The sequence below is a fragment of the Balearica regulorum genome, chromosome 5 (genome assembly GCF_011004875.1).
Source record: "Balearica regulorum gibbericeps isolate bBalReg1 chromosome 5, bBalReg1.pri, whole genome shotgun sequence".
In the NCBI taxonomy this organism is placed as follows: domain Eukaryota; kingdom Metazoa; phylum Chordata; class Aves; order Gruiformes; family Gruidae; genus Balearica; species Balearica regulorum.
In genome coordinates, this window is record NC_046188.1 from 40,911,582 (window position 1) to 40,934,684 (window position 23,103).

The 23,103-nt window shown below is 39.8% G+C and overlaps 1 protein-coding gene across 6 annotated transcripts in view; it reads right to left on the reverse strand.

Annotated features, from left to right (window-relative positions):
• Positions 1-3,641: 3,641 nt before the first annotated feature.
• The window catches only part of STARD9 (StAR related lipid transfer domain containing 9), a 112,133-nt gene continuing 92,671 nt past the window's right edge, over positions 3,642-23,103 (reverse strand). For 4 of the 6 annotated variants that reach the window (XM_075754383.1, XM_075754380.1, XM_075754385.1 and 1 more), the window contains 11 exons: positions 11,903-23,089; positions 10,918-11,115; positions 9,977-10,160; positions 8,524-8,670; positions 7,793-7,898; positions 7,012-7,154; positions 6,316-6,380; positions 6,022-6,227; positions 5,540-5,619; positions 4,978-5,136; positions 3,751-3,888 (listed from right to left, as the gene is read on the reverse strand). In XM_075754383.1, the coding sequence (XP_075610498.1) occupies positions 3,787-3,888; positions 4,978-5,136; positions 5,540-5,619; positions 6,022-6,227; positions 6,316-6,380; positions 7,012-7,154; positions 7,793-7,898; positions 8,524-8,670; positions 9,977-10,160; positions 10,918-11,115; positions 11,903-23,089 (12,577 nt within the window). In that variant the 3' untranslated portion in view covers positions 3,751-3,786. Of the gene's footprint in view, positions 3,889-4,977; positions 5,137-5,539; positions 5,620-6,021; positions 6,228-6,315; positions 6,381-7,011; positions 7,155-7,792; positions 7,899-8,523; positions 8,671-9,976; positions 10,161-10,917; positions 11,153-11,902; positions 23,090-23,103 lie in introns of those variants that run through there. The other 2 variants (XM_075754381.1, XM_075754384.1) reach the window with 2 other exon arrangements.

Sequence of the window (23,103 nt, forward strand, 5' to 3'; positions counted from 1 at the left end):
ATCTCTTTGTACTGGGGCAAAGTACAGAAAAGGTGCCTTGCCACAAAGCATGGGGCAGAGAAAATACAGTAATCGCTTCTTTCCGGCTGCTGCTGCTTTGCTTAGACTGAAATATGACTTTATTTTGTTATATAAGGGGGATGGGGGCAGTGGAAGGGGGAAGAAGCTGGAATCCATAGTGGTTAAAAAAAAAAAAAGCGTACTTGGCTCTGGAACTGACTTTGGGTATTGTAAAACTGTTTGCATAGATACCATGGCCACAGCTGTTTTCATGAACTCAGTGTATCTGAATTGTCCTTCTCTAATACAACAGGCTTGGAAATTTTTATTTAAAAGGTGACCAAGCCACAGGAGCAGTTCACTACAGCCAGAGAGCATAGTTGTGCCCTATGGGGCAGAAGGCAGGCAGTTCTCCGATGGGAACCACCAGGTAAGAAATGCTCCTGTTTCCATGTTTTTAGGTGTTAAAGCAGTTACTCTGGTTCCTTGGCATCCTGTGGGTCCCAGCCTTGGTTGCTCGGTAAAGCCAGACACCTGGCTTTGCAAGGAAACCTTAGGAACAAGCGTGTAGCACGCTGGTTTTGGCCAAGGGCTACGCAGCAGTGGGACCATTCTCATGAGGCTGCATGACTTTCTGTGGGCCCACTGGGCAGGAAGCCTCCACTCTGTGTGAGTGCTTCAAGCAGGAGGGAGCAGAGAGCTCGCAGGAAGCTAGGTGAGAGTGCGTGGCCTTCCTTCTGTCAGTCTGTCCTCCTGCAACCTCACAACTCCCAAAAGAAAATGAGGAAAATGGCATTGTATTAACTTCCTTCTGGATGTGCAGGTCAGAGGAGTTGTGTAACAGGACTCAGGAAGAAGCTTCAGCCAGTGCTTCATTTCAAAACAAAACACTAAACCCTCTTGCTTGGACAAGGCACAAGGTTTCTGTGTCCCAGAAACCACATTTACGCAGTGACAGGCTACTTGGCTCATGTGCCACAAATTCATTCCTCGGCAGCAGGTAAGTAAGAGCCCTACATCTTTTAGCACAAGCTAGCCTTTCCGTTACTTCTCCATCCAGCAGATGAGTATCTTAGCTGGAGCAAAATAACATGGGGCACGCTTTCTTGTGTAGAAAATACCATTTATTGTGGATATGAAAATAGCAATCTTGATTAAGAGCAGAGATGCAACAGTAGGTGGTACAATACAATTGGTTTGATCATCTACTGCTCAGCAGTAACTTGCAGGAAGTTGGTTTTTGCCCGTTGTAGATTAACAAATTAGCTGCTGGGTTTTTTTAGTTCTTCCTTCCAAACAAACCAATGCCGTACATTAACGGGTACTGTAAAATGTTATATTTGCAAAAGAAAACATTCATATAAATAGGCTTTTTAGTATCAATTGAAGATTGTATTAAAAAAAAAGTTACATTAATTCAATATTGATAAAAATAAAACTTAGCTTTGCTAGCATATAAAAACGCTTCAAAACAAGCATATATAAATAACTTAATTTGTAAACATAGAAAAAAAATCTTATGTGTATATATAAAAATAAACATCTGATGCACTGTACAATAAGACATTATCCTTCATAGGCACTGGTATTGTTGATCAATAGGAGTCCCCCTAGATGTTTTTCCTACAAAAACTGCTTTATCACTAGTGCCATGTCCAAAATAAAAGGGAAAAAAAAACAACCAAACAACCAAAACACTGAGCAAATTGTTTGTGGATTGTATGAAGATTCCCCCTGCTGCCTCCAGAAATCCACAGAAGCAGCACTGGGGACAGCCAATACACGGTGCTGCTTTTTCTGCTCGGTTTTTCTAGGGCTTTTATATACTGCCTTGTTCCCTCTTCCTTTCTTGGTTTCCACCAAAAAGGGGAGACTATGACTGGTTGCAAATCTGGAAATCTGTCTTTTTGCTCAGTTGCAGAAAACTGTGAGGGACTGCCCTTTTTTTTTTTTTTTTTTTCTTCCTGGAGGGGCCATGGAAGATGCATGACACTTGAAGTGAATCATGCCACGACTCAGTCTGGCAGGCTTTTAAGAAAAGGCTGAGCCTCACCAAAAGAGAACAGTACTATTTTGGTGTTAAGATTGTAACAAGACCATCTAAAGATAAAACAAAGCACACTTGTAAGTGAAAGGTTTTGTTATCCTACCTGGTATAGTTTTTGGCGGGGGGGGGGGGAGCCTTGGACTGGTATGCCTCAAAACTGCTATTTTCTTAAATATAAATTTAAAATAGCTATTATCTTTTCCTTTAAAACTTACTGTATTAATAACAGGAAGTAACATAGAAGCTGAGAGCCAAAATTACACCTGTGCAAAGATATAGTAAAAGTAGATCTTGGCTCTGGAACTCAAAGGTGGGAAGTGTAGCTCACTTCACTGTATGCTGGGAAAACACATCTTTTACTGAAAGTAGCTGTGTTTGTTACAGTAGCAGACGCTTACTCTGGTAAGGTAGATGCTCGAATACATATCTCTCACTTGACAAATTTAAAGTGCAACAGCTTCTTGAACAATGTGGGCTTTTTTGAGCTAAAGATAGCCTATAATAGCAGCTTTTATTGCTTAGATAAGGTAGCTAAAGTGATTCTTTACTGTTGTGCTGAAAGAACTAAATGAAGTTATTCAGACAGGTGAATTCGTTGTGGTTTTGTTTCATTTTAGGAACGTGTGATCAAACTAGGGAGTGCGTTGAACAAATGTGTAAAACCTGTCAGAAGGACTAAGTTCAACAGAAATACCATGATGTAATTGAAGGGGAAGAGTCTGTATTTGCTGCAGTGAGACAGCTGGTTGTGTTACAAACAGAGACGTGCCATAAGACTATGACCAGGCTGGATTTTCAACTCCCAATGCATTTGGGTAAAAGTGTAGAAGGGCTGATGGAAAAAGCTGGATCTACTCTTATTTGCAGGATTTAAATTCTAGAAACAAGCTGATGACTCAGTACTACTCCCTATTAATGACAAAGTGTCACCGTTTACAACTGTCAGTTTGGTTTCTTTATTTCAAAGCACCTAATTAATTCTGCAGTGCAGTAAAACTGTGTCCTGAGGTGTGGTGGTTTCCACTGATGCTGCATAGTGTAGTGGCAATCTGAAATACCTTACACTGGCTGCAAGTTGTCAGCCAATTACATGAGAAAAATCTATTCAGGGTAGAGGATGACTAGTGGATATCATGCTGTTTTAACTTCCCTTCTCAAGGGGAAGTATAGCCAGCTAGTGAAGTTAAATGATTTATCTACACTGTTGGGAATTTTGCATTTGCTACTTATCTCAACATTCGAAAGTGACTTTGCAGCTCTACTCAAGAGCTTGTAAAAGGTCTCAAGCCATACCTGTACTGTTTCCAGTTTGTAGTGCGTTTCATTGCTTCCATCGCCTTTTTCTCACCACTGCCTAAACTTTCTTAAAGAAGGTTGATCTTTGAAGCTTCTTGGAAACAGAAATGAAATAATACACTTCTGCATGTAAGATGCTGGCTATTGTAAAGCAAAGTGGCTTCCTCTGGTCTTCATAGAGACAGCAGACCTTCCTGCTGTTCCATGGAGGATTTTCACAGCCGTCTCCAGGAAGACGGGTTCCCCATAAAACTTGCTGAGTTTCTTCTGAGTAGCATTGGCTAAAATAAATGATCCTTTTTTCTAACTATACTTAGCAATTAGGATATTCAAGTGAGGCTCGATTGTCACCGCCTTATGAGCCAGCATTTTACATGACACTTAGAGATGCTTGTGTCTCTGAACTTCCAGCTGCTGTTCAGTGTCCAGAGTTGTACCAGACACTAACTAGCTAGGAAGTGTGCCAGGCGAGCAATCACCAGTGGCTGCCGCTTAGCAATGGAACTCAGGAGCCTTGCGGGGATGGCCGGGGCACCAAGATCCACCTGCAGGAATTAGAAGAAAGGCCACATATGTGGGGGGTTTGTACCCATTTTTGAACAAAACACTTCTCTCCAGCCTGGAACAGCACTGATGTTGCAGTATGTGTTAAGCACAAAAGCAGTTTGGAGTCAATTGCTGCTGTTGTTACTGTGTGGTTTGTATCTTTCCCTTCCCAGTACTCCATAGACTTTCAAAGCTTTGCGTATTTGATGTTACTTTCAGCACTGCTTTTGAGTTTGAGCTTAGATTGAATATTACTTGTTTGAGACAGACGATATAGTGCTACTGAAAAAGTATATGCGTATACTAAAGTGCAATATAAAATGCCTATAAAATTGTAAAATGCATATGCATTACATATATGCATTGTAAAATACATATACTAATTACTATAACTTAAAGATAATATTTTAAAAATTGTATCTTAAAACCCATGTTTTATATAGATAAGTTTAAAGGACTAATTCCATTTAGCTCTCAGATGAGCACTTTACAATAAATTATACATTATGGTAGTCTCTTCTGGACATTTTAAAGTACTTGATACCCCTGTCTTAAAGAGAGCCTACTTTTCAGATGAGTCTGTAATAAATGGATGGCAGCATTTTCTTATTCTTAACTGGAATCCTAATCTTGACTTCTCTTCTGTATCTATTACGTGTGAAGAATTAATGACTTCAGTTACAGAAAGTAGTCCTTTGCATTTTGAAAATAATATAACCCAAGTGGACTTCCTGTGTCTACAGCAAGAAGAAAATGCAGATAAGACTCTCCAGTCTCTAACACTGGCTATAACATTACAGTAAAATTGCTAATAAACCTTTACGGTGGAGTCTTGGTATCCCACGGGAGCAGCTTTAGCTGCTGTAAGAATGGGATCCTGTGCTTAAGCACAAGCCTAGTAAGATTGTCTCTGCATTACCATACATCATGCTCTATAACAGTGTGAAGTGGAGGTGACTTTTATGGTCACTTCATAAACTTCATGGAGCATAGCCAAAGGCTTATATTTTTTGTTACTTACCAGCTCTTAGTGTTCTGATATGTAATGGCTTTTTGCATTGACCATTGGATATACAGCAAAATCTTACCTGTGCCATGTAAATAACTCTGGTGATATCTCTTCCATTCACTACATCAGGTTCCAGTATCCAAGCGCTTGGCAAAATCTCCCCTCTCACCACTTCTTTACAAGGGTGAGGCATGGTTGCATCATAGACAGACTGAATAGCCAAGACAGACAAGTTCTCCTGCATGGGACAAAGTGTAAAGATGACAATTTGAAAAAAAATAATTCATATAGTAATGTTTTCTTTGTTTGCCCTGATGTTTCTCATCTTACTTAAAAGAGCTCTTTTGATAAGAAATTATATTCCTGATGTTATTTATTTTTGGCATAATCCTGCATGTTTGTAACCAGAATCTACTATGTAACATTTATGTTACTGCCTAACAGGGCCTGGCTGATGATTGTCATTCATAAGAGGGTTTTAGACATAATTCAGTTGTCTCATACCAGCCTGGCTTTTCTTCCTGTCATACTGTCACTTCTGGAAATACAAGCACGGACTTTACTTCCTTCTCTCCTTTGTCCTTGCACCATGAGTTTAGAACAATTACTCCTCTGTGCTTCAGAGAGAATGTTCACTTTACCTCTTTGGCTTCTACAGTAATGCAGCAGAAATCCCGGGGTTGCTTTAGGTAACACAGGGAGGTATCGGTCACTAAATATACTGTGGAGAAAAAACACCCAAAAACAACAAAGGAGAATTAAGACTTTGACAACTTTAACTTAAAATGCACATTTTATTTTGACTTCTTGTTGCCTAAGAGCAGAGCTCTAGTTAATATGCTCTAACGTGTCATTAAGATGCTTTTTCAAGCCACTTACTTAAGATTTATTTTGCCTTTCAAACCACTGTCTCAAGCTGTACTTCTGCAGCAAGATGTGTTTACTATTGTCCTTACTTTGCAAAAGTCTTGTAAAACTGAAGTTTCCATCTTAAGTAACAAAACTGTTTATTCAAACCTTAAGAAATAAAATAAAAGATGCCTCTAAGTTTCTTCCTGGATTCAACCTGAGCTGAGAAAGCACGTAATGATAATGGTGGCTAGTGGTTTGTGTTGATACTCACCCAGCTGAATGTGGCTGGTTACCTTCTTGTGTATTCGGGCCGTGTTGATAGTTCTGTCGTACAGATGCCTTTTGCCAGGATCTCTGACTAGTCCCCACACACAGGGAAGAGGTCTTTCTATCACTCCTGCTCCCAGAAACCCGTGCCTTGTTGCCGAAGGGAACACTTTGTAGTAAACCAGCACCTCTTTTTCTGTACACTGATACCTGTCAAAGAGAAATGAAAAGTATTTGCACACAGGAGGGCCAAGTACATAAAAAGGCCTCCCATTATAACGACCTGCCATGAACTTACTTCCACCCAGCTGCTGCTTGGCATGTGTAGAGGTTCCTCAGGTTATGAGAGCATGCTGCCATTACCTTAGAAAACAAATGTACTGGTAAGAGAAAGGTGTATAAACTAGAAATTGTGTTCAGCTTTTACATGCTGCTACACTTATCTTCTCTACTCAAACTACTCAGCTGGCTTTACCACAAGTGCTTAATCTTTAGGGAGTATTTACAGCCAGACTGATGTGTCTGTCATATTCTCTGCTGAAGGGAGATATATACAGAGAGAGATTATATATACATATATATAAAAACTGAAGCCTTTATAGCAGCCTAAGCCATTGTGAGAAAATGGGAGATGGAGGGAGCATGTGTCTCCAAATGATGTTGAAATGATTCTACCTGATCTGAAGTACAAAGTTCTTATGCTTTCCTTCTAACTGCACACCCACATCTTGTCATACACAGACAGGTAAAACCTGCACTGTCGGAATTCTTGGGACACTAGAGTTCAGCAGTTTCACCATTTCAGCTAACGTCAACAGTCTCTTCCGAACCCCACTGCTGCAGCCTGGGTCACTTTCCCTCGCCATTTCAAATTTTTCAATGTGTCTCTGGCAAATAGGAGACTATTGGCAAGATCAAGGCTTGTCCCCACCCTTTTTTGCTACAGCTTCCAGTAGGACGTACAGAAATAAGTGAAAACTGCTTATTTACTCACCTCAGTGGTAGCATTAGCCAAGATATGTTTGGATAAATCTTGGTAGCCTTTTGTTGAAGAGGAGCTGACAGAAATAGTTAATCCATGAGTGAACCTACAGCTGATGCTACCAGAAGGAAGGGGTGGCTGAACTCTGCTGGCTTCTGCAGGGAACAAAAAAGCCATAAGGGAATTAAAAAAAACCCAACAAAACAAAACCCCGAACCAGAAAGGAAACCCACCACTATTCTGCAGCTGCAGGGACTGAAACCCTTCACTGGAGCACCTAATCCACCTGAGCCTGATGAAGGACTAGTAACATCCCTCCAGACAATCTGTGTAGTGGTAATTACACTGCAGTTACATCTAGCGTTACTCAGGGTCAGGGTTAATGGTTATTACTACATATAAGCTAATAAAATAACCTAAAGAGGAATAGGCAACATCAGTCTTGAGGATAAAAATAAGAACTTGCATGTACAATCCTATATTCGTTGCAGCTTTAGCCCCCCCCCCCCCCGCCCCCCCCCCGCTTCCTGGGTTCAAAGCATCATCCTCAGAACACTGTACTCAGATGTTACATCAAAAGACCAACTTCAGAGGGACCAAATCACCATTTACTTTTTCAAGGAATTCTAATCAAGCTCTGGCTACTGGTTGACAGTATTTTTCTGAGGTCATGTAATGGTAGACACATCCTCAAAATACAGAGAATCAAACTAGATTTTGATTTGCATAAAAGACAAATCTCATTAGGCTTTGGGATGCAACTCAAATATAAGCAGATGTATGTTTTACTTACCAAATGTTGAATCCTTCTGTAGTTGCTCTAACACATAAAGATGACTATTTCTAACAGCTGAACGACCTCGTGTATCTCTTGAAGGGAGAGCATTCCCGGAAGAGACCTGATTTAAGAAAGAGCAGAAGCGTGAGCTTTTGGTGTGATCTGGGGAAAATAAATTATGTTACATAGCAAGTGGCACATTTGTAGCAAATCTGCCTTAAAAGGTTGGAAGCTTCTCTTTATCATCAGGTAACTCCTCTGTCTTTCCCTTGGTTATGAAATGATACCGTGACTCAGGAAATCTAGCAAACCAAGTGTGAGGAGCTAGCACAGGTGCTTACTCCAAAAAGTAACTTCAGAAAGGTCATGTTAACACGCACAAACTCTTAAGTCAATGTGTGCATCATTGAGGAAGGCACACTGAGAATATCACATTCTGGTTTATCACAGGAAAAGGCTTGTTTCTAAAACATTTGACAGACAGTGGCATTACTGACAATAGTAACACTATCTGGTGTTTATGAGTAAAAAAAAAAAACACTCAGAAAAAGAAAAGAATCTCTCTCCTTTGGTAATGCTCCCTCTACCCCGTTGTCACCTCTCTGGGTACTAGTGACACAAACTTGTCCTGCTTGATAGCTGTGACAATACGAACCATTTCAAAAAAGGTTTCTGTTCCTACATTATCTCTCTGTTATTGTCGAAGCAGCAGGAGACATTAATCTCACAGGCCAGTTGTTTCTCACCTGTCCTTCCTGGCTGCTGAGGTTACTTGCAGTATACGTAGCAGTATTACTGCTGTTGTAACCAGATGTTGGGCCAGAGGAGAGGCTGAGGCTGGAGTCTGTACATAAAGTGCTTGTACTTGCAAGAGTCTTCAGCCTTGCTTCCTCCTGTAATAGGTATCACAGTATTACAAACAAAATGCCACACGAAACTTGCCTTGCACAACAGATAGTCAAATCAATGATAATGGCACTAAAAGATGAAAGAGGAATAATCTAAAGAAGTCCAATTTCTTTCAAGGAATGTTGACAAAAGCTGTTGCCATACAGAAAGTATTGAATAAGGAGGCTCATTTGAAATACTAAGATTATATGAGCCATAGAGTGAACCACTCCTGTAATACCTGGCAGCCTGGGAAAACACAGCCTGTGCAGTTGTTATTCTTCACATACGAGAGTCCAGGCTATCAAACCAATGCTAGGATGTCTTTTAGGGGAAAAACTTTAAAAAAAAAGCTCTCTCTCCAGTCCTGCTTGTTGCTCTTTGCCTACTTCTTGAGTAGCCCCTAACTGAACTTGCTGGTCAAATGTAGTTGTTAAAGACTGAAGATTTTACTTTAACCAATGAACTACTCCATGCCAGCCCTGAAGATGAAATAAAAATTACATAATAAGAAAATACTGGCAACGTCAAGATTATTTATACTTTCAAGGGCAGTTCTAAGTTTGGTTTTCCAATGGAGGTGAAGTACATCTACATTTCACAAGAACAAACAGCAGCAGATGTGGTAAGATCCAGTGGAGGTGCCTGAATTCAAGGTGCCTTAAAGGGTTCACCACGTTTTGCACAACATACAGATGTATGAGGAGAGGAGATGTGCAGCTACAATTGAAGCTGCATTGTCAGGCAGTGGCAAAGATTGCTGTGGAAAAGTATAGCTGAAAACTGGGCACAACAGACACATCCTAACAGCGTATTGTCCTTGCATCTGGGAGAAATAAATGCACACATTGGACTGTGCAAGATGGGTAACAGCACAGAAGAAAAAAACAAAAGTATGGGGCAAACACACACACACAGAGGACAATCTAAAAAGAGAAACACAAAAAAGAAAAGAATAAAGGTCTTTGTGTTCAAGTACATACCGAAATAAACTCAGTTTACCTTAGTAAAACTCTTCCACAGCCTGGGCAGATGCCCCACAGAATCGCTGGGTAAGCTCGATCCAATGAGAAAACATTAGGAGTTTCTTGTACATAAAATATGGCTTCATGAAGATGTACTTCAGAAGCATGAACAGTATTGGGTCAGTATTACTGAGATTTTTTTTTTAAGCACAAATTTGCATTTAATTATTTGTTTTTTCTATGCTGATGCGTATCAAACAGGAGAATTATTTAGCCACGGAAAAGTTTATTTTAAAAAAATGCATTGATGTGAATAATGACTAATGGTTTCCTCTGTAATGCTCACCTTCTGTAACTGAGTAAATATTTGCTCCCGTATCCGCCTTTTTTCTTGCTCAGCTCTCTCCCGAAGTTTGTCCCTAGCTCGTGCAATTTCGGTTTTGGTTTCCTCTCGTGCCCTCTGGTAGTCTCGGAGCAACAGTTCAATGTCTGAAGGATGCTGAATGCTGCTTCTTTTTGGTTCTTGAACTCTGTAAGTGGGGGAAAACACACATAATTACTTGAAATCGGGTCACCTGACAAAATAGCATGAGAAAATCATCTTCGAACAGGAAAAGCAATTAAAAGCCACCACATTAGCATCCAAAAAGTTTCTCTTTGCTCACTAAAGGCTGCATGGACATTCACCTTGGAAATTGCAAGTCCAGTTTTACCACTGAGATTACTCCAGCAATTGCACTGGTTTCTAAGTTAGCTCTCTATACAATCTAAGGTTACTGCTTTGGTGTACCACCCGTGAAATAATTGTGTTGGGAAGACCACTGTCTCCTGACCTACTGCAAAGGAAGCAAAAGTAATTTAGGGAATATGGTGGGGAATGAGAAATTCTAAATGGTGAAGAGTTGCAGAACTTTTTTGATATTTAGATGAAACTTAACTATTTCATGTGGCTTTTAAGTTAGTGAAAGAATAAGAAGAGAGATTGGTCTGTAATGAATGAAGACCCAATACTTGTCTGTCCCCATATATCATACACATAAAATAAGTTAGACTCTTGTTATGGACTGAAATAAACTAGACAGAAGATTGCAATGAATGTTTTCTAAAATCAGGCACACGTTTTTCCTGAAAGCACTTTCTATCCCAAAGTTTAACAGTTCTGCATTGAGAAGAAGAATTCTGCCACAGAAGTCTCGGATGTCAGTAAGAACCATCAATGTTCACAGTTCATCATTGTGAACACTGTTAATGTACATCAGGCCGAAAGAGAGGTTTCTAATGCCCTACCTGGTATTTTCTACCACATCTCTTCTCAATTGTTGCAGGTATTCTCGGCGTCTGCTGGGAAGATCCAGATCCCTCTGACTTGCATCCAGCGTCTGCAACAGGCTCAAATGCTTTTGAGGACTCAGACTTCGGCTTCTTTGGTATCTTTGCAGCCTTTTTTCTCTTTCCTTCCTCAGAGTTTCAATCGTCCTCATGTGTCTGTCAGGGAAACATGATCAGGGTGACAAAAGGCACCCTGCAAAGTTACATCTTCTGATATTTTAAAACACTTAAATATTAGGTAGCTTTATAATATAAAATTTATAGGAATCTAATACCATACACTCCCCTTGCAAATACGTCTTTGGCCACATGCTGACAGATGATGCAGAAATTCTAAGACTCCACTGCTTTTGTAACAGTAGGAAACATGTAAGAGGGTTTTGGTTACTGCTTATAATGGCCGAGAGGTAAATTTAGGACAGAAACTAATGTAGCTACTCTAAATAGTTTAGTTACAACAGCTTCCTAAACCGAGTTCTATAATCCAATTGCAAGAATCCAGAATCTTGATTTTTTTCATAATTTATTTTGTATATTTACGGGGTTTTAAAATTTGCTTTTGCATGTTCATAGAGTAGCATTTATTCACAGAAGCATGAACGAGATATTCCCAGAAACAGGATGTATCGATTATTTTTACATTGCAGTAAATCAATGAAATATATTCCCATGATCACCAGGTACACCTGATCACTCTTATAGCTGCTAGAAATCTTAAGAGTGGGGTGACACTAGATTTGAATTACACCAAATCTTATCCTTTTTGTCTTAAATGCATTACTTAACTGTGTATAAAATAAGCTTAATACTATATCTCTTCACATATAGTTGACTCAGTGCGACTAAGTGATTAAGTGCTCATTACTAAATGTTTCTATGGTGCATGAAGTGTACGTGAAGTGTATTCAAAATACTTACTACAACACTACTTTAAGTAATTTACCTTTCATAAAGCTGCTGCTTCACTGGAATTGCCACCAGATCATCTGTAGTTCCGCTCTGAAGGACCCTCAGCAGGGCGTCTGTTTCCCCGATGCCGTAATTGAGCTTTGCTTCGGTCAGTTCTACAGTGAGGGGATGCTGATGCAGATCCAGGTGAATGCCGGACATGATCTGAGCACGCTCTCTCTGAAGTCTCTCGATCTCTCTGCTCCTGCTGTCACGAAGCTGGGATTTCCCTTCCGTTTCTGTTGCTCGTGTGCTTCTAGGTTTCTTTTCTGCCTGACTTCGTAAATCGGTCACACTGCCACTCAAGCTGAGTAACGAAGGAGGAGGGCTGCCCTTAACACCACACCAGTTGCTAAATTTATTGTGTATGGGTAAGTCACGGAGACTGTAGCTGCGAGGCCTGTAAGGCTTTGCAAAAGTAGTATTCTTGTTGAGAGGAATTTCAGTGTCACATTCACTTTCAGTGACAGAATTCGTATTGTCGTCTTGGAAGGAAGTTTGCACGTCGCTTACATCGGAGAGCGGGGGAGGGCAGCTGTTTTCATTTTTCCAGAAGAAATTGTGAAATTGTAGAGAAGATGCTTCTACCAGAGGTTCTGAGGGCGTGTCAGCATTTGTCTTACTTGAACAAGTGGCACTAATTTTTTGATTAAAAACTAAGTCAGGATTTGGAGGTGAGTAGTTATGAATCAAAGCAGTATCAGAACAACCAACATATTTTTCGTGTCCGATTCCAGCTGAAGAACCTCCTCCTCCCCTTGTGACATACAGACAACGAAGTGAACGTGCCAGTGGACTGTGGTCTCTGAGATCACCTCTTAAAACTTCCCTGTGGCCTGACACCTCCAACATACTACTAGAGTGATACAGTCGTTTTGCACAAATGGTAGTGTGGGTGTCAACCGTGAGTCTATGCTGCTGTTCCAAGTCTTTTGAACCACCCTGTCCTAAAAGCTCTTTGGCTGCTTTCTTATCTGAGAAACTTCCAGATTTCTTTCTTATGCCCTTATGTTCTCTAGAAGTGCTCGATTCACTGTCTGTTTCTGTCTGTGAAAAATTGTCCACATGAGGTTGCATGCTGGACTGTGGACCTGCCCTCTGCTTTCTCTGGTTGTGAAGAGGACTTGAAGCATCACTGGAATATCCAAGAGGTTCCTTAGTAGGGCAGACAGACTTGCTAAACACAGTCTGGCTGCTGGGACTAGCACTAAGAGTAAGAATAGGTGAAGAGGCCCTATCGACTAACAGGGTGTTTTTGTAACAAAATTTTCTTTCTGCTGGAACCTCCAGTTCACTGACACTTCTTTTATCCTGAGTGGAAGATGCTGGAGATTGAGAGGTGCTATTAGTAGGACTGCTAACTACAGTGCATGAAGAACCATCTTGCCCTGAACTTAGCGAAGATGATGTGACAGATGAAACTCTGGTACTAGCAAAAGCAACATTCTGCTGTGCATTTAAGGATGTTTTTTGAAAATCTAAGATAGGAGTGGAGGTTCTGGCCAAGAAAGGCAGACGCATAAAGGAGTCTTCCAAAATGCTGTCAAGACTGTCATGGAAGTCAGGATTGCCCAGATTTCTCATCCCTGTTCGTTCTTGTGTTCTTTCTTCAAGAAGGAGTGATTCCTTTTTCCTTTTGGGAATCTTACCTACTGCATCTGCACGTATTCCTTTCCAATCAATGTTTACTGCCTGAGCTGCCCTCAATTCATTTTCCGTTTTTGCCTCCACTAGCTTTTCTTCATGTTTGCTTTGAGGTTCTTCCAAAATCTCAGTTTGAGTGCCTACATCTGCTGTAGTCTGAGTGCAGCTATCTGACCTAGCAGCCTTTACAGGCTCTTCAGTTCCTCTTTGGTTGATTTTGGCATTCTGCTCATTATCTATAATACTCTGTTGGGAGAGGTTTCCCAACAACTCAGAAGTGTTCTGAAGAAGCTGTGACAGATGCATGGACAGGTTCTGCATGCTTGTCCAAGAAGAAGGTTGATGAAATACATCTCTCTTTGTTTCCTGCTTTCTTGCAGAAACATCCGTATAGCTTCTCTGATGTCTTCTCTGTCTTTTATACCTTCCTGTAGCTGCTGTTTGTGTTCCCTGCTCACACGTAATCCCTGATAGTTTTTTGGAAGACCTTTCAGACTCAGAAGGATATAATAGTACAATTTCATCAACCTGCATTGAAGAGTTACCAGGTTGTGCAGAAGGATTCTCAAATTCGGCAGTGTTATTTTCTGGATTAGTTTCCAATGTTTCACTGGATATGTTGCTATGCTGCTTGGTACCATCACTTGAGTATGCAGATTGAAAGTCTTGTCTGACATTGTCCCATCCTTGAAGACCTTCAATGCTGCTTAAAGTGCTTGATAAAACTTTTGCAGTAGCATATGAACTGAGATGAGAATGAAAAGGAGAATTTTGAGAATTCAATCCATTGTCTACACTGGAACATCTCATAACTTTGCGATTTTCCAGGTTTAAAGGAATTTGATTGCAAGAGACATCACTAGCACTTCCAAAAACATACTGTTTCCAGCCAATCTTGCATGATCCATCTTGTTGCCATGGATGAATATATGGGTTGATATCACTTGAACTAAAATGCATTGTATCTTTATTGTCTTGCAAAAATAAATCTGTTTCTGGCTGGTATCCAGCTTCTTCAGCTTTCCCTTCACTACACTGAGCTACAGAACTACTCTTTGAATGGACATTTGCTTCTGCACCCACAGAACTGTGAGCTGTGTGCAGTAAGGATGATGGAGATTGAGTAGTACAGTCTCTTAAAGACTGGCTGCTTTGGGTTCTCGCTGCAAAATTTTGTAAGTTTTTAGGACCACAGTTTGCAAGCTTTTTAGTTTGTGCCATTCTTTGCTGAAATCTGGGTTTAGATTTAACCTGTAGAAAGTTCTTTGATTCCTGCTTTGAGAATCTTTCAATTCCATGAAGATCATCTTCAGTTGGTGATGGAGGCTCTACACTCATATTTAAATCTTGTAGTGATTTAGATGCAGAATATAACAAAGGATCTGCCTTAGATGAAGCTTCCAAAGTATATTCTGTATCAGAGAAGACAGCAATAGCTGGGGCTGACAGTCTGTGACTTTGTAAATAAGGTCTCTGTTCACTTTGTTTACAGCGCTCTGTATTCTGTGTAGTAGAATATGATCTTTTGCTCCTGAATTGCACCAGTTTGGATTCTTGAGGAGGCAAATCATGATTTTCTGGTAAGAACTTTATGGAGGTACTTTCATTCTTCCTTACAAAAAACTTTAGTCTTTCTGATTTCAGAGTCTTATTCCTTATTATAGCATCTCCCATTGTTGAACAATTATCTGCATCAGCATGGCTATCAATGCTTGAACCTGTATTGTTTTGGCAAAGTACAATCTCTTTTCTACCATCTGTATTCGTTCTATCTTGCACCTGTTCTATCTGTTCACCTGTAGGCACATACTGACAATTATCTTGCAGATCTGCAGGTTTTTTTTCAAAACCCAAGACAGTGTGATACAGTCGTCTGGGATCAGTGCTTCTGCTGTATGTGGGATATGTTGGACTAAATGAATTGCAGGTGTGTTCAGGATCCACATCAGCATCTCCTGGATTCAACACTGTAACTTCTGAGCCTGTTAATTCATTTGCAGAGTTTGAGAATACATTAGTTTGCTTTTCAACAGGTTCTCTACTTAATGTTTTTCTCTGCTCTGTCTTTACTGCAAAATGTTCAGCCTCAGTATTTGAATGCAGTTCTTCCTCATTTCTGTTAAGTATTTTTCTCATTTGTCCATCTTTAACAAGAATTGCCCTTCCAGTATCCCAAAAAGGTAATGATGGTAATAAAAGAGAATTATCATTTAGGACTTTCTCTATGTGTTCTGTGCAAGCTTCTTGTGGTGGAACTTTACCCCAGTGGTGCTGATCAACTTTTATATGATTGTCAAATTTTGTACAATTACTTCCATATACAGGTTCCCCATCTACAGCAGAATTTTTATATGAAGTAGAGTCTGTGTCTGATACTGGACAATGCCTGTTTTCTTTTGCAAGAGAAAGTAAAATACTTCCTGAAGCATGTATTGGCTCATCGAATACCACAGCCTTATCGGACTGAGTGTCTTGTATTTGCAAAACAGCAAATGGAGAATGTTTCAATATACTTGTATGTGAAATATTGTATGTGCCAGTTTCACCATGGTCTATATCTGCAGTTAAAGAAGATTCTGAAAATGGTGTTAAGGATGGGTGATTGATGCTTACAAATGCTTGGGGAAAATCTCCTCCTTCTACAGAGCACACATCTGCAGAACTGGAGGACACTTGCTCAGTCAAAAAATCATCTTGAAGTGAGTCCTCAAGCTGACTAAATATTAGAGATTTTGAGTCATCAAGTAAACAAGAAGTGTCAAAAGGACTGAAGTTCTTGGAGCTTTGAAATGGTGTATCAGTTGGAGTATCTTCTGCAAAGTAGGATGGAAGAGACTTCGATTCTTTACTGCCAGCCTGTCCTCGGCTCTGAAAAGTAAGCAAGCCCGATTCTGGCACAGTCACACTAGAAGTGTTACTGTAGTGTTCTGAGTACTCATTAATTTTATTTTCTTTTATGTCATTGCAATTCTGGAAAGAACCTTGAATTATTTTCTCCTTTTGATCTGTTCCCACAACTTTTTCAAGGAGTTTATTATTCTGAGCATATGTGGCCTCTGCAACTGAAGAATTATTTTTCCTTTCATCTCCTTCTTGAGAAACATCAGGAAAAGTTACAGATACATTTAAATCAGCTGATTCACTTTCAAAGTATTTTGTTTCTTCAGAGAGAACAGCATTTCTTTTACCTTTGTCTCCATTGCTGGCAATCAAAACATCTGCAGATGATGCTGGACGATTCAGGAGACCAAGAGAACATTCAGAATTTCCCAAGTTCCTATTATAATTTAGAAACTCTTTACTATAATGTGGATTTTCCCATGGAGACTTGTTCAGGCCTTCTGAAAGGGCTGAAGTGTTCTCAACGCTGCCTGGCTGGTCTGTGCAGCGCTCTTCAGAAGTCCTGTGTCCCCGATTTTCTTTGGGCTCACATTGATATACAGCTACACCAGGAAACTCTGCATTTTTATTTTTACTGTTTGATGTAGTATGGCTTGTGCTTAAAATTTTCTCCTTCTCATCATGCTGTGTTAAACTCCTTGAGTGAAGTACTTTCTGAGTTGTATTAATATTGTGAAACACTTTTTGCGAAGAGATTTCTAGTAAAGAATGCATTTTTTCCACCCCTATATCTTCCATCACTTCTTTCTCTGAAGAAGAAAGCAGGTTTGAATTATCCAAGAGCAGTGAATCAAGCACAATGGTACCCTTTTCCTCTTGAGCTGTATCTTCTATGGAGTTAAGGCAGTCTTTTAATTGTTTATTAATCATTAAACCCACACCATGTTCTTCATGAGTGTTGTTAACATCCTGAATTATATCTTCAGAAAAATCTAATTTTTCCAAGGAAAATGAGTTTACTTTGGCCCCTTGCTGAGGTACAACAGTTTCAGACTCAAGACCATCTGCACTGTAGGGAGTGGAAGAGCTGTTCTCATTGACAAGATGCCCAGATACAGCATAATCAGGTGCATTGTTAAATGCAAAGGATTCTTCCTCCTGCCTGTCCTGTGTGGTCCCGGTGTGCAGAAAAGCTACATTCTTACTTTGCATTTTATCAGAAAGATACTTGTCTTCTCCCATTTTGTTTACAGGCATACCAACAGACACCTCACTCTCCATTAATGTTTCATAGTAAGGCAGAACAGCTCCAGTTCTGAGAATGCTGTTAGACAGTTTTGTATGTCCTTTCAGTGCAGTGGGAACATCTTGAACAAGATGGGAATCATCACTTACTCCAAGATATAAAAGGTGATTTACAGACTGGCATGGGGAGTCTTTAAGTGAACCTTCTTGGGTTTGTTCAGTAGACTTCAGTGTTGCTGGTGGATTTTGTTGCTTGCTGGTATCTTCATTATTTCTAGAAAAGCTGGTAGACACCCACTGGCTTTCTCTTAAGATTTCATTTAATCTGCTGTCATCATGTCTCATTTGGCAGCTGTCTTTGTTTTCAGGGAATAGCTCATTCAGATTTTGTAAAATGGTCAGTTCTACCTCCTCTGTGTTTTCTACAAACATCTGCTTTTCTTTGTCTGTTTTGGCCATTTGTACTAGATCCATCAAATGTACTTGCTCCTTCTCAGCTCTGGAGCCTGCTGGATCCAATTCACAAATATCAGATCTTTTTCTAACTATACTTGCATTCAAGTTTTCTGAAGTGCCATGCTCAGGATATTGCATAGAGCAACTCATATACATATGGCTGTCCTCTTTAACGTGCAGACTTTTTAATTCTTGTTCAATTCCATACTGGTCAACACTGGTACTATCATCAACTGAATATTCATATGCATCGATATCTTTCATGACTGCATTTCTTGTATCTGTAACAGAGTCCACTGAGCCACTGTCTTCACTCATTTCAGTAGGACCATGGTATCTTGAATCATCTTCTAACAGTATATTCTGTTCTAGTCCTGAAGCTGTCAGGTATCTTTCAGGGATCTTAAACTGATTTAAAATTTCCTCTTTGTCATCCTTGTCACAATACACCTGATGTAGAGCTGGAGACTCTTCAGTAAATAAAACATTTTCATCTGTGCGTATGACTTCTTGCCTCGTAATAATCAGCCCCTCAGTGTTTGTCACAATAATTTCTTCTTCACTCCCAGTCACTTCACATTCATTAACCTTGTCTTCCTGGGCCAAACACTTTGGTACACAATGTTCAATTAAATTGCTAGAATTTACTTGTCCTTCACTTTCAGGTTTTGCTAAAATATTTCCTTGCCTACTTGTGATTAGTACGGTTGCAGCTACGTCCTCTGTATTAAACACATTCTCTATTGTTCTGTTCATTTGTAAAAGCCCCTCACAAGTATCAAGGAAACCTGAAGTATTCTGAGTAATATCTGTTGTGTGGGAACGCACAGCTGAAGGAGTGTTTTTGGGAGCAACCGAAAACTCTGGTGAATAAATACCTATTTCTACTTTCTCGCTTTTTTCATTTTGGCAAAAGCTGTTTGTTTCAAGTCGGCTGCCAGAACGCACAAGTGCTTTAGATTCCTGAGTGTGTTCTACTCCAGTGCTGGCTACCTGCAGTTCATCTTTTTCCACCTCTTCATGTGTCAGGCACAGATTTGTATAAAACTCACACTGAATTTCACAAGCTTCAATATCAATAGGTTTCTTTGGATTCTGAGATAGCCTAATGCCTTTAAAATTCTCTCCACTCCTGTCTTCAGTTACACTTTGGACTTTGACTACTGGGTAGTCAGGTAAACTTTCAATCTCTCCGGATTTAATTTCCAATGCATTTTTTTCCAAGTTAATTGCACTATTGATTAATTTTGTTATTTCTTCATCAGTGTTTGCTTTTGTATTCTGATAAGGAACCATAGTTTCTTCTGGGTCTCTTAAAAACTTGGATTCTTTCTTTATATATGGACTCTCCACTTGAGAAACAGTAGCTGATGTATTTGTGTTGTATTCAAATGCTCTTCCTGACTCTGAGTTTACATCATCTTCAACAAGCAAGATACCCTCTGGGCAATCACTTTCAAAAAAGGCTTCTTTCTCTTCTCTTGATTCAAGTAAAGATTTGTTCTGTATTTCTGTTTCCAAGAGAACAGTTGCATCAAATTCCACAGAAATGTCCGTCGTCTTTTGCGTACTGTTTTTCTGCCCTGTTGATTTTGAAGAGCATGTTGTGCAAAGGCAGCCAGAATGTACATCAGAACAATTTTCTGTGGCACTCACTTCGACAGTAAAATTAGATGTAGCATTGCAATCTCCTTTCACTATTGTGACATGCTCCAATAGTTTATCATAATTTTCAGTCTCAGATGCACTTTGAAAAAGATTAGCTTTTGTTGAAGCTTTGTAAAATATGCTTGAATTGGATTCTGGGAGAAAATCATTAGTACTCTCAGAAATAGCAGCAGGGAAGGACTTGGTGTCTTTCCCATTTACATTCACCATGAGATAACTTACTTCATTTACCACTAAGTTTTCATATTTAGATGAAAATTCTTTCTGAACTACAGCCTGAGAATTCAAGACATTGTGTTCTTTGCTTTCACTGCTTTCTTCTCTTACATTATCAATGCATGATGTAGAATTTTCTGAAATTTGTTGGGATAAGCAACTTGCCTGACTGTCTGCTAGAGCACATTCATTGGAATAATTTTTTGAAGCAAGTTTGCTTTTGAATTCATAATGATTCAGTGAAGACAAGTCTTCATCTTTTGGTTCATATTCTTCATTATCTATGAATGAAGGCACTTCTGCCAAGCTATCTGTGCTTGTTTCCATACAGATAATCTCTTTTTGAGACATCTCTATTGGCGTTGCTGATTGGTCATAACTTGTACTGTGAGCAACAACTAAAGGGTTACATTGATATGTTGTCTTCTGTGAGGAAAAATCTGTCTCTGTTGTTATTTTTTCTGCAGATATTTGTTCATAATCCGTTTCTTGCATTGTTTCCAAATTACTTTCCCCAGATCTGAGGAGATCTACTCTAACAGCTGATTCTGCTCTTTGTCCAGCCAATGTCTGAAGCTCATAACTACTTACTAGGGAGCAGTTCTTATTTGTTAAGTCACTGAGAAAGAAACCTTCATCACAAAATGTTGGTATTTCCCTTCTTGGAAAAAGCTGCCCGTGGTTTCCAAATTGGACTTGTTTTACTGTAGAGGTTGAGGTCACATTATGAGCAAGTCCTGTAGAAGATTCAGCAGCAGGTGCACTTCCACTGCCTGAATCTCCCATACTTGATTTTGCCATCAAGTTACTGTAGTCATCATCAAGGTCATCTTTTTCAAAAGTTCTGAAGAAATCATCTTCTAAATCTGCATCTACACAGCCATTTGTCTGCTCCAAAATGTGCACAGGCAACACAGAAATAAAAGGTGTTTTTTTCAGATTGTGATCTTTTGGCAGCTCTGGATGAGTTCTGGGGAGAGAATCATCCTCTTTCCTAGATACCAGTGACAAGCAGTCTGTGCTGGAGGTGCTTTCCAAACAGCTGAATGTTTGGGTGCATTCAGTGGTAGACCTAGAAGTAGATAATTCACTCAGCTGTTCTTGTTCAGGTTGATTTGACCTTGAATGTTCATAATAATCATGCTTTGCTGAAATAGGAACAAAAGAGGAGCTTGGTCCTACTGAGCTAACAAATGAGGACATTACATCTTGAGATTCCAAGGAAGAATTTTCATTAGAGTTTGTCCATCCCTTAAGAATCTTATTTAATGATCCACGGTCAGAAACTCTGCTTGCGGTTGTTGTTGTTTCAGGTAAAGGTACTTCTGATGTGTCAGAGGAGAAAACTGTGTTCATTTCATTCATACGATGTGATAAATGAGTAATGCTGTGTATCTGCTTAGAGCCAGAAACAAAAGAAACTTCAGCAGCTGACTGCTTTAGATCATCTTTCTTTAGCCAAAGCTCTGGTTTGCTCAAAGAGCAGAGATGAGCTTCTTGAAATTCCAAATTTTCAGGGGAAGAAGGTGCTGTTATTCTGGGGTTGCTGATGTCAAGCTTTGAGTCACGGGGAGACCAAGCATCAGTAATAAGCAAAGGATTTCCACTTGCATAATACAGTCTTCTATCAAGAGACCTCTCTTGTTCTACAAAGGAGACTTTTGTCCCTTTCAGCAACTTGTAAGCATTACTGGAAGCAGGCTGTGGTTTAGTGTCCAAATAGAAGGAACTGCTCAGCTTCAGATCATAATTTGTCCCTTCTGTATCTCTGTCGCAGGTCTCGGACTCATGGTCTTCCACAGTCTGTACAGCTGGTGATCTAGAAGTTTGCAACTTCCAAAAAATCTCTGCTGGAACTTCATCAGATGAATCAGATTTGGATTCTTCTACCGGATCTTCTGCTGGCATCTCTTCTCCATCAGCTAAGCTGTCCAGAGAAAAGCTTCTTTCAGGCTTTCCCAGTCTTCTACGAGATGCATATGATGTCACCAAAGATGAAATATGGTGATCAGTTCTGCTTTTGTAAAGCTTAGCTGGTTCATTGCGGGCCTTTGCCTTGTGAAATCGGCTTTTATTTTGCTTTTTTGCTTTATTTTCCTTTTCTACCAGAGAGTCTTGTGACATTTGACTGTCATCACTCTCAGAATCTTCTGGGTTGGCAAGACATTTATTTCTGTCAAAATCTTCTTGTTTCAGTTTCTCTGTGAAAGCTTTTACATAAGCACAGGAGAGAGAATCTACAGAATAGGAACTGTCAGTATCAGAAACCTCATTTTCATCATCCTCTTGCCAGTTCCCCAGCATATCTGTGGCTGTGATGGACACTCCAGCACTTAGCATCTCAGCACTGTGCCACTTTTTTTCAACGTAAGAAAGTGGTGCCTGTGTGTTCACCTTAGTGAGATTTCCTACTGAAGTTGCCACCATCAGAGATTCTTGCTGTTCCACTGATGATTTCTCATGACTTGGCAAGGCTGAGTTTGGCGCTCTCTTCCAGTTCTTGGCTGTTTGGTTTAGATGGGCTGATGGTGGGTTTCCATACACTGTTTTCTTCATTTCTTTAGGAAAGTTTTCTGGAGAAGACCCGTGGCCTTTTCCATTGATATCCATTCTAGTCTTTTTATTGGATACCTGAGCTCTATTTTGTTCTAGATTGCTACTTGCAGGTTGACTTAAATTTCCTAGCACCTTTGCTTTTGTCATTCTTGTTCCTGTAATAAAGGTTTCAGGCTCATCTTTCTCCTTAAAAAGATCAGGAGAGGAGCCATTAGAGGTCTGGTTTTGAGATCCAGCTTGCCCTGGGTTGTCATCCAACTTTTCAATTTTTTGATAATTTTTATTGATATAAGCCATGACAGCTGTATCATTAAAGTATTTTTCTACTCCTTTTTTATTTCCAAATGAAGGTGGTTTTTGTTTTTCAGTTAGCTGCCTCTGGACTGAAAAGGAGATCCTTTCTTCATCATTAAGGTCATCACTCCCAGAAATGTCTTTACCTCTTCTGAAAAGATATTCTACAGATGACAACCTCCCTGTTACACTGCCTTCACAGCATTGATCAATATTTGGTGAGGTAGATAACTTTGAGATAGTCTCCCTCTTCAACAAACAGCTGTGAAAATAAAG